The sequence below is a fragment of the Capsicum annuum genome, chromosome 1 (genome assembly GCF_002878395.1).
Source record: "Capsicum annuum cultivar UCD-10X-F1 chromosome 1, UCD10Xv1.1, whole genome shotgun sequence".
Lineage (NCBI taxonomy): Eukaryota > Viridiplantae > Streptophyta > Magnoliopsida > Solanales > Solanaceae > Capsicum > Capsicum annuum.
Window position 1 is genome coordinate 26,521,773 of NC_061111.1, and position 16,214 is coordinate 26,537,986.

Here is a 16,214-nt window from a genome sequence, read left to right on the forward strand (position 1 = left end):
TTTGATATTGTTGTAAAGTAGAATGTGGAAGGGGATCTTTGTTGAGAAAGGTCAATACGCTCTAACTTACAAATTTGTAGCTGTTCAGAAATCTTTCAGTTGGTGTCTTACTGGTGTGTATGCTCATCATACCAGAATTGAGAAGAATGAGTGCTGGGAAGAAATTTCTGCAATGAGAAACTTGTGTGATGGTCTGTGGGTCAGTTGCGGGGATTTTAACATAATCAGATACATGGTTGAGAAAGGGGTACCATAGAATCACTAATATTATGTCTGAGTTTTTTGAATGGATAGAGGAGATGGAACTACATGATCCACAACTAAAAGGGGGAAGATTTACTTGATTTAGGGGTATTAATCATCAAAGTGCAGCTAGATTGGATAGATTCCTGTACTCAGTGGAATGGGATGAAACTTTTAAAGATATAAGACGAAGAATTCTGCCTAGAGTATTATCTGATCACGCACCAATCATCTTGGAGTGTGGAAATTGAGATTATAAGAGGTCATATTTCAAATTTGAAAATTGGTGGTTGGAAGTAGAAGGTTTCATGAATCTGATACAAAACTGGTGGAATGAATTTGTAGTTGAAGGTTGCCCTGACTATAGGCTCAGTGTTAAACGTCTGGAGCAGTGAAAAGTTTAGCAAGAATGTTAACAAAAAGAATAGTCTGCTAAATGAATTAACAAAATTAGATCATGTGCTTGATTCCAAAGAATTGACTGGGAGGAGATGATGATAAGGGCCACAACTGTAATAACATTGGAGCATTTAGCTAAGAATAAGGAGGCCAGCTGGAGGCAAAAATCTAGAGTTCTTTGGCGTCAACAGGGGGATAAAAATGCTAGATTTTTTCACAAGATGGCAACAACTCATAAGAGATATAATACTATAAATAGGCTGGTGGTAAGGGGAGAAGAAATTGTAGAACCAGAAGATATCAAAATGGCTATGGTAGACTTTTACAAAAGTCTTTACTCAGAAATGAAGCATGGAGACCTACATTCGAATATACAGATTGTCCTAAGATCACAAATGAAGAACAAGATTGGCTGCAAAGACCTTTCACAGAAACTGAGGTCTACCAGGTTCTTTCTCAATGTGCCATAGATAAGACTCCTGACCGAGATGGTTTCACAATGGCTTTTTACAAGTTTTGCTTGGAAGTTTTGAAAGACGACTTGATGAGCTCCATCAATAATTTTCATCAGAATGAAGTTTTTGAGACATCTTTTAATGCTACATTTATAGCATTAATTCCTAAGCAGTATGGTGCAGAAGAATTGAAAGATTTTAGGCCAATAAGCCTAATTGGGGGTGTTTATAAAATTATCTCTAAGTTGATCACAAAAAGGGAAAAATTGAAGACTGTGATTGGCAAGTTGGTAGATGAACATCAAATGACATTCTTGAATGGGAGACAAATATTAGATGCTGCTCTTTTGACTAATGAATTGGTGGACTCAAAAATGAATCAGAAGACGCCTGGAATTTTGTGTAAACTTGACATAGAGAGGCATATGACCATGTCAATTGGGATTTTCTTTTGAAAATTAATAGATATAAGGGTTGGTGATAAGTGGATCAAATGGATTGGTTTTTGCATCTCTAGTGTCAAGTTCTCCCTTTTAATTAATGGCACTCCCGAAGATTTTTTCCATTCTTAAAGGGGTCTAAGACAGGGTGATCCAAGGTCACCATTCTTGTTTATCTTAGCAATGGAAGGGCTAAATCATATGATTAGAAAGGTTAATGCTAACAGCTGGGTAAAAGGATTTGGGACACATAGTAATAGAGGCAACATGGAGATCACTCACTTGTTGTATACCGATGACTCCCTTATTTTTTGCAAGGCAAAAGTGAACCAAGTCAGACATCTGAGGGCCATCCTAACTATCTTTAAGGCTTATCTAGATTACGTGTGAATTGGAGCAAAAACTTTATTTTTTTTTGATAAAGAAAAAAAACTCTATTTTTTCAGTCAACCATTTTGATGGAGTGGGTCTACTTGCTGCAAATCTGGGATGCCAAGTGGGAACTCTACCCACAAAGTATCTTGGAATGCCTTTTGGTATAAAGAATAAAGCTCAAGATATTTGGAGCGAAGTGTTGGAGAGATATGATAGAAGGTTGGCTAGTTGGAAAAGACAATATTTGTCCCTTGGCGGCAGATTGACATTGATAAACCCTGTTTTGGATGCCCTTCCCACTTATATGATGGCTTGCTTTCGTGTTCCTAAGGGGGTAGTGAAGAAGATAGATAAATTAAGAAGGATTTTCTGTGGAATGGGAAGAGAAGAAGAACAAAAATCTTGTGAGATGGGATTCACTAATTTGCAGCAAGAAGCTTGGTGGCTTTGGAATGAAAAAACTAAGTATTCACAACAATAGCCTGTTACAAAAGTGGCTATGGAGGTTCATGACAGAGGACAAATCTTTGTGGGGAAGAAATTCTCACAAAAAAAATATGGTTTAATGAACAGTTGGATAACTGAAGAAGTGAAAGGTACATATGGATGTAGTTTGTGACAGACCATAAGAAATATGTGGTCTAATTTCTGGACCAATATTAAAATTAAGGTGGGTGATGGGTTTAAAGCTTTGTTTGAACTTGTTAAAATTAAAGTGGATAGAGCTATTAAATTGTTGCTTTGTTTGAACTTTTTTGAAAGCATTATTGATGTTCCGGACAAACTAGTGTGGAGCCTTTCCAATAAAAGTGCCTTCTCAGTTAAATCAGCCTATTGGAAAATGAACGGGAGAAATTGTGTGTCAGTGGTATGGCCATGAAAATTCATCTGGCAAATTAAAATTCCTACCAGAATAGCGTGCTTTGTGTGGTTGGTAGTTAGAAAAGCTTATTCAACTCAGGAGAGACTACAAAAGAGAAGTCTTTAGATTTGCTCAAGATGTCTATTGTGTGGACAGGAAGCTGAAAACAATGAGCATCTCTTCCTACATTGTGAGATAACTACAAAGTTATGGCAAATATTCCTTGATATGTTGGGGGTGATTTGGGTAATGCCAAGAACAACTCTGGAACATCTGAAAATTAGAAGAGTATTGGTAGAAGAGGGGCAGAGGAAGACTGGTGGCGGCGTATTCCAACATGTATTTGGTGGACAGTATGGACCGAGAGGAACCTTAGACATTTTGAGAACAAAAGCAGTCCCATCCACAAAATTAAGATGAATTGCCTCAATCTTTTTTATTTTTTGTGTAAACAGGAGGTAATGGGGGAGATAGCAGTTTTTGTAGATTTCTTTGACAATCTGTAAGTTTGTAGTTGTACATAGGAACCCCCATTATCGTATTTTGTGATTGAAACTTTTCGCCTTAGCACCTGCTTGGTTCTGAGCATTTATTGGATATGAAATACAAGTTACCTTCTTCAGAAAAAAAGAGAGTTCTCTATGTTTTTAATGGCATATAAATCAAGACTACTACTAAAAAACATCAGACTTAAGTAGGAGTACTAACATGTCTAAAACATTTTCCTAACTAGTTGATACCAAATACATTAATCCCTAATGACTAGTTCAATTGGCAAAGGTTGAGGGGCAGACCCATCATACCCGAGTTTGAAGGCTATGGTTCGCCCAAAGTGTTGGCTCCAGAGAAAGTTCTTTTTCTTAAAAAAATTGGTATCATCTATAAAGATCTTTTTCTTCTATTCTGCCCAATTTTTAGATTAGAGTCTGTTTGGATTGACTTATATTAAGTGCTTTTAAGCTAAAATAGCTTTTAAGCATTTTGTAGTTTTTGGGTAATATAAAAAAGTTCTTTAACCACTTTTTTTAAGCTAAAAAGGCAAAAATAAGCCAAAAGCCATAAGTTAGGAATTCCGAGTTATGACTTTCGGCTTATAAGTCAAATGCTTTAAGCTCATCCCAACACCCACTAATTTTACATGGATTCCAAGAAATTGTAGGTCTTTTTAGACAATTTCCTTCCATCTAATTTTAAATCTCCCTCGTCTCCTTTTAGTTCCTTCACTCATCATGGTTTCAGATCTACGTATCGGTGCATTTGGAGGTTGACGCAAGATATGACTAAACCATCTCAAATAATCTTCTCTCATTTATTTTCAATGCGTGTTACTTGCACCTTCTAACAAATGTGGTCATTTTTAATCTTATCTGATTTTGTATGACTACACACATCCATCTTGGCATCCACATCTTGGTGAGACTCATCTAGCGGCTGTGTTGCACTTTTATGGACGAAATTTCACTATTATATCACATTGTCGGTCTTATAATGGTAGAACATACCTTTCACTTTGGTAGGTATTGTTCTATAACTTGACACCCCTTTTTAACCATCCGGTTTTAAATTATATGAGTAATATCTTCATCTTGTATTTCATTCTTCTAGAACAACGTTCCTAAATATCTGAATTGTTTGCATTTTGCTAGGAAATTACCTTATTGAAGAATTTGTCAAGAATTCTTCAATAAGGTAGATTTACTAGACTTTTGCACCATATTTTATTATGGTTTTCCTTTCTTTTTACTCTTTTGTCTTTTATTTGGTGATAGGTAAGAAATACATCAATTTTGACTTCCCTCTTAAGAGAAAAAGAAGAGAGAGAGATGAGAAACCTAGAATGTTAACTTTATCGAGATCACCTTATTTAAGCAATTGTTATTATTTTCTTTTGCTTTCTCAAGAAAAGCAATTGCTATTATTATTTTTCCTGATCAATGAAACTTCATGATGTTTGTTGTTTTTATTTTCATAATCATGGTAAGAACTATGTTTTTCTGGCCTTTCGCTTTTTCATATTTCAGAGTAACTCTGGTACCAAAGCCAGAGAAGATCTTGCTGCAGCTACGAGTGTTGTGCAGGTATGTTCTTTAGACTTTCTATCTTTTCTATTGTATGGCAGAAGCTTTAACTCTGTGAAGAATAAAATCTATAGTTCTTGATACAGAATATTCTGATATTTCTATCTATCTTTGACTTTTTTAAACCAGGAACTCATGAATAAGATTCGAGAAATTAAAACCAAAGCAGAGCAAAGTGAAACAATGGTTCAAGAAATATGTCGCGATATTAAGAAATTGGATTTTGCAAAGAAGCACATAACAACAACAATTACTGCCCTTCACCGCCTAACCATGCTAGGTTAGTCTCAATTTTCACTGTCACAGTTCTTTTGATTTTTTCTGTTTTGTGCTTGTAAGAAGAATTTAGGTCGATCGCTTCCTTCTCCATGCTTAAAAAGTACATTGTTGATGAAACCAGTAAATCTTTTATTAAATCATATACTATATGTGTTAGAGTGGGTAAGAAGTCCCACATTGGTTGGGGAAGGGTACAAAGTCCCACATTGGTTGGGGAATGGACTGGTAGTTTGCTTATATGAACTTGGGTAATCCTTACCTTAGGAGCTAGCTTTTGAGGTTGAGTTAGGCTCAAGGTCCATTCTTGACATGGTATTAGAGCCAGGTCCATCCTCGTTTTGGGCTTCCGGTCCACGCGCCAGTGCCAGTTGGGCCTGGGCGTGAGGGGGTGTTAGAGTGGGTAAAAAGTCCCACATTGGTTGGGAATGGACTGGTAGCTTGCTTATATGGACTTGGGTAATCCTCACCTCATGAGCTAGTTTCCGATATTGAGCCCCCCGTCTTATATTGTTCATGCTCCAGATGTCCAACCCCAAGGCTAACAGGGAGAAGATGACCCAGATTATGTTTGAAACATTCAATGTTCCTGCTATGGATGTTGCTATTCAGGTCGTGCTTTTCTTGTGTGCCAGCGATCGTACCACAGGTATTGTGTTGGACTCTGGTGATGGTGTGAGTCAAACTGTGCCTATCTATGAAGGTTGTGCTTTGCTCCATGCCATTCTTCGTTTGGATCTTGCTGGCCGTGACCTAACCGATAGCCTTATGAAAATCCTCACTAAGAGATGTTACATGTTCACCACCACGGCTGAGCGGGAAATTGTCCGTGACATGAAGGAAAAACTTGCTTATGTTGCTCTTGACTATTAGCAGGAGCTTGAAACTGCTAAGAGCAGCTCCTTCGTTGAAAAGAACTATGAGTTGCCAAATGGACAGGTTATTACCATTGGTGCTGAGAGGTTCTGCTGCCCAGAAGTCCTCTTCCAGCCATCCATGATTGGGATGGAAGCTGCGAGTATCCACGAGACTACCTATAATTCCATCATGAAGTGTGATGTCGATATTAGGAAGGATCTGTATGGAGATATTGTGCTTAGTGGTGGCTCCACCATGTTCCCTGGCATTGCTGATCGAATGAGCAGTGAAATTACTGCTTTGGCTCCTAGTAGCATAAAGATTAAGGTTGTTGCTCCACCAGAGAGAAAATACAGTGTCTGGATTGGAGGATCCATCCTTGCATCCCTTAGCACATTCCAGCAGATGTGGATTTCGAAGGGTGAGTATGATGAGTTAGGCCTAAGGTCCATTTTTGACATGGTATCAGAGCCAGTTTCATCCCCGTTTTGGGCTCCCGGTCCACGCGCCAGTGACAGTTGGGCCTGGGCGTGGGGTGTGTGTGTGTGTTAGAGTGGGTAAAAAGTCCCACATTGGTTGGGGAATGGACCGGTAGTTTTCTTATATGAACTTGGGTAATCCTCACCTCATGAGCTAGCTTTTGAGGTTGAGTTAGGCCCAAGGTCCATTCTTGACAATATGCACTTTGCTGTTCTTGGAAAGTGGTATCTGATTATGTACAGAACAGGAGTCCGCCATCTGGGCAAGCTTTTTTTTTAGATGCTAGGCTGTATCTGGATTAAAGAAAATTTTAGATTTGAGCATGAGGTTTTGACACCTTCTAAGCAAGGTGGATGCTGTGGAATAATGAATCAGTGAGGATGAAAATTCCGTTTAGAGACTTAATCCTTCATTTTTTCCAAGAGTATAAAAATCAAGTCTTGTCCATATTCTTGCACGAATCAGGAGAGACCCATTGGTGTTGTCCAAGTGTTTTTCTCTCTTTTACTCTCTATATCTTTTTTAAGTGCTTGTTTGTGAGATGGCTGGATCATAACTTATTCATGTAGGGAGAAGGTAAAGATGCCTCATTTGTGTTATGTTGCACCAAAAATCACCTGATAAAGAAATAAATGGAATTTAAAGTAAAGAAAAGAGAGGAGAGGACTGAGGAGATGAGTGATAATTTTTTTGTTCTTTGTTTTGTTTCTAGAGTTATTATGAAAAAGAAAATGAAAGGAATGTGTGTAATTTGACTTTAGCACCCTTAATGAAGTATTTTCCCTTGTTATGGAAAATACTCATGTTAATAAGCTTAAGGTTTTCTATGAAATTACAAAAAATTCATCAAAGCGGGCTAGCCACTTACATGGTGTTAGAAGCATTGTTACATCTCCCTCATTGGGGCCGTAAAGATTTAATGTTCTCAAGTTATTCCACCCATTGTATTAAGCTTTTGGATTGAACACCTAGATTCTTTCATAAGGTTATCATAGCTTGGCTCTGGCAACTTCATTTTACAACTGTCTTTCTCTACATATCCATTGCGATGGGCACTCTACCGATTGAGTCCATTGAGCTGTTGGGGGATTCTTTATCTCAATTCAGAACACGAGCGACTAACTCTTTTCTAACCCACTCCTTAGCCCATTTACTCATATGACATAACAATCTGATTCCATTTGACGCACTACTTGATGTGGTTCATCTAGCGCTTTTGCTGCTTGTATGATTTCAAAAGCTATTTACTTTTGCCAAATAGTTGGTTAAAAAATAAAAGTTCATAGAGGTAAGGTTTGTAGGTGCAACAGCAAATACATAACTGAAATGAATGGGAACTTTAAAGACTCTTTTCTAATGGTTCATGCTGCAGAAAGATCTTTATCCATGTTCAATGACATCATGTTCCCAGCATCAGACACTTTACTTTTTTCTTTGAAGGACTGCGTACAGTTACCCTCCCCAGACCGCACTTTGTGGGAATATACTTGGTATGTTGTTGTTTATGAATCAGCATCAGATACTTTACTAGCCAAGAGGATGTAGAAATTCAATTGTATGTATTATTGAAGGACATGAGTGTTATACCCAACATGGAAACTAGCATAAATTTCCTCTCAAAAGTGATCGTGGATAATGAGAAAAGGAAAAAATACTTGATTTTCTCTACTTTTATTAATAATTGAAGTTATGTTATATGAGTCTTCAACAAAAGAGCATCTATGCATGCATACTTTAGCCAAAAAGATACATTATCTCAACGTGTTTCTCCTTAATAAAAAAGCATCATCTCAATGTGATTCTTTTGTCCTGTAACAGTCTCTGCAGTAGAGCAACTGCAAGTAATGGCTTCCAAACGTCACTATAAAGAGGCAGCTGCACAGCTTGAGGTATTTTGCTGTTGCTTTTCCACTGTATAAACTTTTCATTACTTAACCTTCACCATTACATGACAATTTGCTACTACAATTGTTTCTTGTACAACAATGCATGTTGTGCACTAGATTTAGTTATAATAATTGAAACTTCTGTTGTCGCAAGATGCTTGCTAAACCAGAGTTGCTGGATTCTATAAGAGAAGTTCCGAGTTGACCCATTGTTGTTAAAATATTGGTGTACAAAAGGAGGTTTTTGCATCATTTATTATTTTTGGGCTCACGGATTTTCTATTTATGTGGTCAATCTCATATATTGGTGTATGATTAGAGGCTTCACTTATCCTAAGACTTCAGCTGGATGCTAGTGATTTAAAATTATATCTTCTCTCGGGCTTTATTTTTTGCTCCATAAGAAGTTGGAACTCTAATACTCTGTAATTGTCTCTAGAAATATAATTACATGGTAATAGATATTTCTAAAGTATGTTTTGCTTGAGAAGCATTACTCCTAATAGATATTTCTAAAGTAAGTTTTGCTTGAGAATCGCTACTCCTAAACTTATTTATTTCAATTGAAAGTCCACTTGTTCTTGTGAGCCTCCAGTTTCTCTTCCCTCTTTTTTCTGAGGTGAATTTAAGTTGTCTGTATCCAGTAGGTTTTCTTGAGTACTGATTTATTAACAAATGTTAGTTATCTCTCTTAGATATGCATATCTTGTTGTAATCTGTATTGGCTGAAAGAACTATATGAAGTTATACATATCACTAAATGCCTTCATCAACCAACAAACACACATGCTCTTCTTTAATATTCTAATGCTGTCGTTCTCTGCGAATAGGATGATATGCTTCTAATTCCTATCTTGTGATGTTTCAGGCTGTGAACCAGCTCTGTAGTCATTTTGAAGCCTATAGGGATATTCCTAAGATTACAGAACTTAGAGAAAAGTTTAAGAGCATCAAACAAGTCCTCAAGTCACATGTGTTCTCTGACTTCTCCAGGTGTGTACTAGAAATTCTAGTAGTATTACTGTCGGACATGATTGGTAAATACTTAGAAAAGAAAATATTGTACTCTATTGGCTGGCTTCAATTAGCTTTTCTTCATCCACCATGTTAGCTCATATGTACCTTTGTCTATTCAAGAATCAACATTCTGTTCGTGTCTTCTCTTAAAAGTTGTGATAGTTTTTTCTGAATAAGAGCTCTTAGATATAAGAAAAGACAGAAGAAGATTTTTATTTTTGATTTCAAACACATTGAAATTGTTTCTAGGTTTTCTATTTAGCCCTCACTATGATAATGATTTGTTTGCTAAAGGTACCTCCTCTATATGCATGGGTGAGCTGCTTCTTGTGCCATAGGAAATATAGAATGATATTTAACTAACCACCATCTGGATTGCATTTGTTCCTAAGAGTGTTGCTATATAAGTCCAGCCAACATTGTTATACATAAATGAAATTTCGCTCCTTTGTCAATAATAACTTACCATGTTTTCTTATGATTTTAAAATAATCCATCACTTCTACTACTATAATTCGTTGGTATAGGAGTTTGAAAGGTTAATCTCGAAAATTGTTAAAATTTTGGAAACATTAAAATTATAATAATTTCTTTAAATATTTCCATGTATACATTAAAATCCCAAACACAATTGTAATTTAATTATTTTAACAATTATTGTTGAAACAATTTTTTACAACATCATTTGGTGGACTGTAAATTCACCTTTTTGGTACAATTTTTTTGGGTAACCGAAAGATTTCATTTAACCAAAAAGTGAGGATTACAGAACTACACTGGGCTGACCCTCTCCTTTCTCAGTAGCAACATGTTGCTAGTTTACAAATGGAACACAAGAAGCACCTATTATCAGTGAAAGCACTGTAAAACGAAGAGATATCCTACACAAAGGCTATGTAAAAGAATTAAGACTAAAGGCAAGCAGTCTTCCAAAGCCCAATTCTGCCTCCTCTGATATGAACATGAATAACAATCTCTCTACAAATCTTGTCTGCTTCAGATCTTCCTGTTATGCAAAAATTGAGCAGCTGCCGTTCTTCCTCTTAGCTATCCGGCACACCCAGTTCAATTCAGCAGTCTAGGCACCAATAGTTCTAGGGCAACCTAGCCACACTGTCAGCCTATTCCAAACAGTCATTATAGCACAAGAGTCATAGAAAAGATGATCAAATGTTTCTCGGCTGTTGCACAAAATGCAGTCTGAGGGAACCACAATCCTAATTTTCAGCAATCTAGAAACTGTGGCTAGTCTATTCTGGACAGCTAACCATGAACTTAAAACTGGGGTGCAAATGTGTATGCAGCGCTACACTCTTCTGGGCCACCTTTGCATATTGAGGTATATGGAGCAAATAAGCCTTGTGTATTTCAAAGTAACCCTCACTATGCAAGCTGGCCAATCTAGTGTATAGATCACCCTGAAGTTGACCTTGATGCATTAGCAGATCTCCAGTTTGCAATATTTTCCTCACCACCGAAGCAACAGACTTAGGTATAGCAGCTGATTCTAGAGGTCTGCTCTTGATACAATAATTATTGATCCATTTGATCCACAAACAATCCTTTTTACAGCCCAAAGTTGCTTCATAACAATAACCTTATTCCATATAATCAAGTTCGGGATGTTGAGTCCACCTGTATCTTGAGTCTGGCAACAACAAATCCAGTGTATTCCCACCCAGTGGGGTCTGGGGAGGGTAGAATGTACGCTGTCCATAGTCCATACCATTACTTCCGAAGAAGTAGAGAAGCTGTTTCCCATAGACCCCCGGCTCAGTACCAAAAAGGCAGTAAACAAAGTCGTAATAAAGCAAGAAACAAGATGACTGATCTTTATTAAAAGCAATGCCAAAAATAGAGTAGGGTGACTGATCCACTTCACATAAGTGGGGAAGTAAAAGAAAACTTACAAAACCATCTTCAGAGATGTCAATCGGCGGATAGTTGGTACGGTTCACCTGTGGAACCTGAGAAGAACATGAACAGAACCAGAAAGAATCAAACTTTTGTAGCTGGTAACCCAAACATATAACGGTAGAAACAGAAAGTGGTGAAAGAAACACTTCATTACATCACAATTGTGGGAGGAAGGAACAATATCTTCAAGTTTCTTTTCATTGAAAATGTCAATAGCCACAAAGTGACATTTAGCATGTCCATGCTTGCCAGTTTTTGAAGTGGAGACTCAACATCCTTGCATGGACGTTTCCACAAGAAATAAGGCTTTCTTTGACACAATAGCTGCACCTATCCACAAGAAAGATCTACAAATAGCATCTATCATCTTCATTATTTTCTTGGGGAGTATTAAAATTTGAGCTCAACAAGTTTGGACACCAATCAACACAACTTTTAATTAACTGGGTCTTCCCATCATAGGATAGAAGTCTATCAGACCAGCAAGTAATCCTGGGCAAGCGTCGACTTATAATGAGTTTTTGGGATGGTAGAGGGACATCTAGATATTTAAAAGGAAGGTTGGCCTCAACATATCCCAGCTCCTTCAGTATCACTTGTTTCTCATCATCTACCAACCACATCTATTGAACTCTTACCAGCATTAGCTTGCAAACCAACAACAGAGGAAAACTTCTGGAAAGTGGCCTGCAGCAACTGGATAGAAATAAGGTCAGCTCTACATAACATGAGTAAGTCATCTGCAAAGCAAATATGTGTCACTCCTAGTTTCTTGCACCTAGTATGGAAGTTGAAACCCCCATTTACAGCAAGTTGAGTCATCTCCCTTTGTAGGTACTGCAATAACAAAAAAGATAGGGTGACATGGGCTCACGCTGTCTTAGATCTCTTCTACTTGGGAATGTCTTGGACAGATCTCCATTCAATGCCAAGGAGTAAGAGATAATTGTCACTCCATTATCCAAGAAATAAACTTGAAAGGAAATCCGAGTCAATCAATATACTCTATCTAACACCTCAAACTTTCAGGCAAAGATTTGAAACGTTCTAGGTACGTAGATAGACCCGAACCTGATGAATTTAGTTGTACCTAGGTATGAAGGTCAATCCTCAAGTGTAGGAGGTGTATTGGATGCGAATTAAGGCTGGAAGAAATCCATAGCACAAAGTTGAGTTGAAATGTCATTGAAAACTTGAAGCTGGTTGATATACAGCTTGAGGACAATTCCTACACCTGGTTTAAAGGGGATAACCTGGAGGTAGCCTCCAGGATCGATGGAATTTTGTTCGTAGAAGAGTGGGATGACAACTTCAACAATTTAAAACGGAAGACATTACTGAGGTTAAGGTCTGATCACTCCCCTATTGCCCTTCAAGGGTGAATGATGGAACAGAAACAAAAACTACTTCAAATTTTAAAATTGGTGGTTAGGCACAGAAGGTTTCAATGACAAAATTAAGGGATGGTGGAGCTCTTTCAACTACTTTGGAAGACCTGTTGCGTCTTACCGCATACGCAAGTATACGTGGTCGTGCAAGTAATAAAGTGTCCCTTTCGAGCCGAATATCGATCCCGCAGGGACTTGTTTAGCAAGCAATCCAACTCTAGCGTCACTAATGAGATTAAATAAGTGCGATAACCAAAGGAGAGTTTGATTTTTGATAATCAACTTTAAACCAACTTAATTGAACTCTAAGTAATCATGTTCGAAGCGTCAACCCTAGAAAGAGGGTTTTTAGCTACTTATAATCTACTTTACAATCACCAAATTAATGTAGTTCGTATAATAATTAAGTAATGAAAAGAAAAAAATTAAAACCCTATTTGGAGCCTTCCTCGTGTGTTTGTTCTCTCTCAAGTCATCCTAAGTATGATCCACAAAATAAAACAAGTGTCCTATTTATAGAAGAAGGGTAAAAGCTGTCGAAAACACCTTTCCGTGCCATGCCCTTATCGCGTTGCTCAAGGGGCATGGCAAGCCCTTGTCGTGGATCAGCGCTGTTTTGTGCCATTCAATTTTTGGCCAGCTCCGTGCCACGCCCTTATCGCGTGGCTCAGCTTCCGTGGCACGGAGCTATGTTTCAAACTCTAATTTCCCAATATGGTGTAGTCTCTTCACTTTGCTTCGTGTCCCATGCTTTGTAGATGCCTTTCCAACTTTCTTTAAGCTCTTCTTGCTTCCTGATAGTGATCCTAGCACCTTAAATAATCCACAAGCTCGGCATTGACATCCACATCAAGCTCAATCCTTGCAAAAGTTTAGTCCTGAAACACTAATCATATCCATTAGTTCACGGACACAAGTTAAGCTCAATCAAATGACTATATATGCAATGTAGCTCACTAAATAGACAAAAGGATGGGAAATAATTAACATTTGAATGTATAAATACACCCAAAATCACCACCCCATACTTAGAGTCTTGTTCGTCCTCGAACAACTCTTTACACTACACACAATCAAGGTAGACTCGAACATTACTACCTGAACTTAGTCATTCGAGCTAGAACTACAATGACTACATGAATAGCAAGTTCTACGTTAGGCATGTCATATTACTATTACTTTAGGACTTCTTAGCCTTAAGAATTGACCCTGCTAAGTTGGCAAACTCTTGCATATTACTCGGCCAAGAGATCATACAAGTCACCTTTCTATCATTAAACATGCGCCCTCACCACAAGAGGGTCACCCATATTCACTCAATACTATGCAATTTATTACAAGAATGGGTTTAAGAATCAAATTTCTCTCACTCTCACAAAGAATTCACATGTCACATAAGATGAACCATAAGCTTGCCCTTAGTGTAATACTCCACTAATATTAGAATATCAAAGCTCAAGATCAAGTAGGACTTTAAGGGTTGTAATGTGTAAGGGACGAGTAGGAACTATTCTGGCCAGTAATAGTGTGATAGAAACTAGGGTGCAGAAGAGATAGAGAATGAAATTTTACTGGTTAAACCAAGTGCAAGGATCTTAAACACTATATTAACCAATAACCAAGTCTGGAGTGGACAAATCTCCAAATACAAAGACAATAATAATATTTTTCTTCCTGTCCAGAATTCTTCTACATACATCTATTTAAACTAAAACACAAAGATAACTCCTAACACAGACATTTACAGTTAGTAACTTCTATAATACTAACTGTTGCTAATATAGTTTATCTTATTTGAAACCAAGAAACTAATATGGATTATCTCCACATGCTAAAGGAACAGTCATATCAGTGCATCCCCCTGAAAAGTCGCCTTGTCCTTAAGGCGAAAAGAAGGAAACCGCGCAACTAACAGTTCATAATTTTTCCATCTTGCTTCTTCATTTAATAGTAGTTCTGGTGGCTGTGAAGGTAATTTAGAAGAAAGGGTTGTTTGGAAAGATGCTATTGCATGTGTTTTCTAAGCAACACCTTGCAATTTATAAGTTTTTCCATTCCATTGGAAGATCAGAAACTTTTCGTTCCAATTGGCTTGTATCGTGTTCAAAGATGCTAGCCATTGTATACCCAACACCATGTCTGCCCCACCAAAGGCAAAAGGGAAGAAATCGTGCTTTATAACCAAGTTTGAAACTTCCACTGATAGGTCCTTATAAACTTTGTTGCATTTAATAATTTCACGAATTCCTATCTGGACACCAAAGGTAGGGATATAGTGGACTGCCAACCTAAGTTCCATGACAATTTCTTCTACAACAAAATTATGTGTGGAACCACTGTCCACCAACATCAGTACTTTACGTCCGCAAAGAGTGCCTTGAAGTTTTAAAGATGAAGCAGATTCTTTGCCCAGAAGTGCATGAAATGAGATTTCTGCCAAATTAGTTAGGGATATGTCTTTATTCCAGTTATCTTCAACACTTTGCACATTGTCCTTCTCTTCCATTAACTCCAAATGTGCAAAAGTTCTAGCTTTGCAGCGATGACCAGGGGCAAACTTGTCTCCACAACAGTAACATAGGCCATTTTCTTGATGAATTTGTTGTTCAGAATTTAGTGGGCAAACATTTGGAAGCGATGGTTGTTGAAAAGAGTGTGTAACTGGTTGCCGGGACGATTGAAAATTAAATGATTCTTGAGCCGTTGGAGAGAAAGTCCTAATTAATGAAGGTCATGATTCAAAAGGCAAGTGGTTGCGTTACTGGACCGATTTGGTCCATGTTTTCCCTCATATTCTAAAGCCAGACTCATTACTTTATACACAGATCGAGGCTTGTGAATTCTAACGTCCACACTAAGGTCTTCTTTGAGCCCACTAAGGAAAACTCCAAGCAAACAATGTATCAGTGTTCTGGCCAATTTTGCACACGCGCTACCCATTTTGCAAATTTTTGCCTGTACTCAAACACCGATCCAGTCTGTTGGATGTCACATAGATGCTCATCTGGATTTTGTAACTTAGCGGGTCCATAATTTTCTTACATAACTTTAACCAATTCTTCCCAGTAATAAATGGTCCTTTCACTAGTGGTCCAAGCAAAAAGATCCAATGCATCTCCTTCCAAAGACATTGAAGCCACATTAACCTTGCAATCATGAGGTGTTTGATAAATTTGAAAATACTTTTCTGCTTTCAGAATCCAACCTCTAGGATCTTCCCCCTTTTACTTTGGAAATTCCATTTTTGTGTACGAACGTCTATACGTTTCTGGATACCTCCAAGTACTATCATCTTCGCCTTCTTCCAGTAAAACTTTCGATTTTCCTCATTGATTCTGACAGTTTTGTGCTTTTAATGCAGCCATATTAGCAGCCAAAGCCCCCACGACTTTCGATTTTGCTGCTATAGTGGTCAGTTATTGGCCAATATAATCAGGAGTCGACATGATAGGTTCGCTATCGGAAGCGTTAGCCCGTGTGTTAACCATGACAAATCTTATTGCTTTGATACCAATGATAGAAACTAGGGGTGCAGGAGAG

At 37.7% G+C, this 16,214-nt stretch overlaps 1 protein-coding gene and 1 pseudogene across 1 annotated transcript in view; both read left to right on the forward strand.

Moving 5' to 3' along the window:
- LOC107870183 (vacuolar protein sorting-associated protein 53 A) overlaps nt 1-16,214 on the forward strand; it is a 65,666-nt gene that overhangs the window by 11,286 nt on the left and 38,166 nt on the right. Inside the window, exons 3-6 of the mRNA XM_016716620.2 lie at nt 4,796-4,852; nt 4,982-5,132; nt 8,285-8,355; nt 9,221-9,345. Coding sequence (XP_016572106.1) covers nt 4,796-4,852; nt 4,982-5,132; nt 8,285-8,355; nt 9,221-9,345 — 404 coding nt within the window. The remainder of the gene's footprint in view (nt 1-4,795; nt 4,853-4,981; nt 5,133-8,284; nt 8,356-9,220; nt 9,346-16,214) is intronic.
- Nucleotides 5,139-8,278, forward strand: LOC107838686 (annotated as a pseudogene).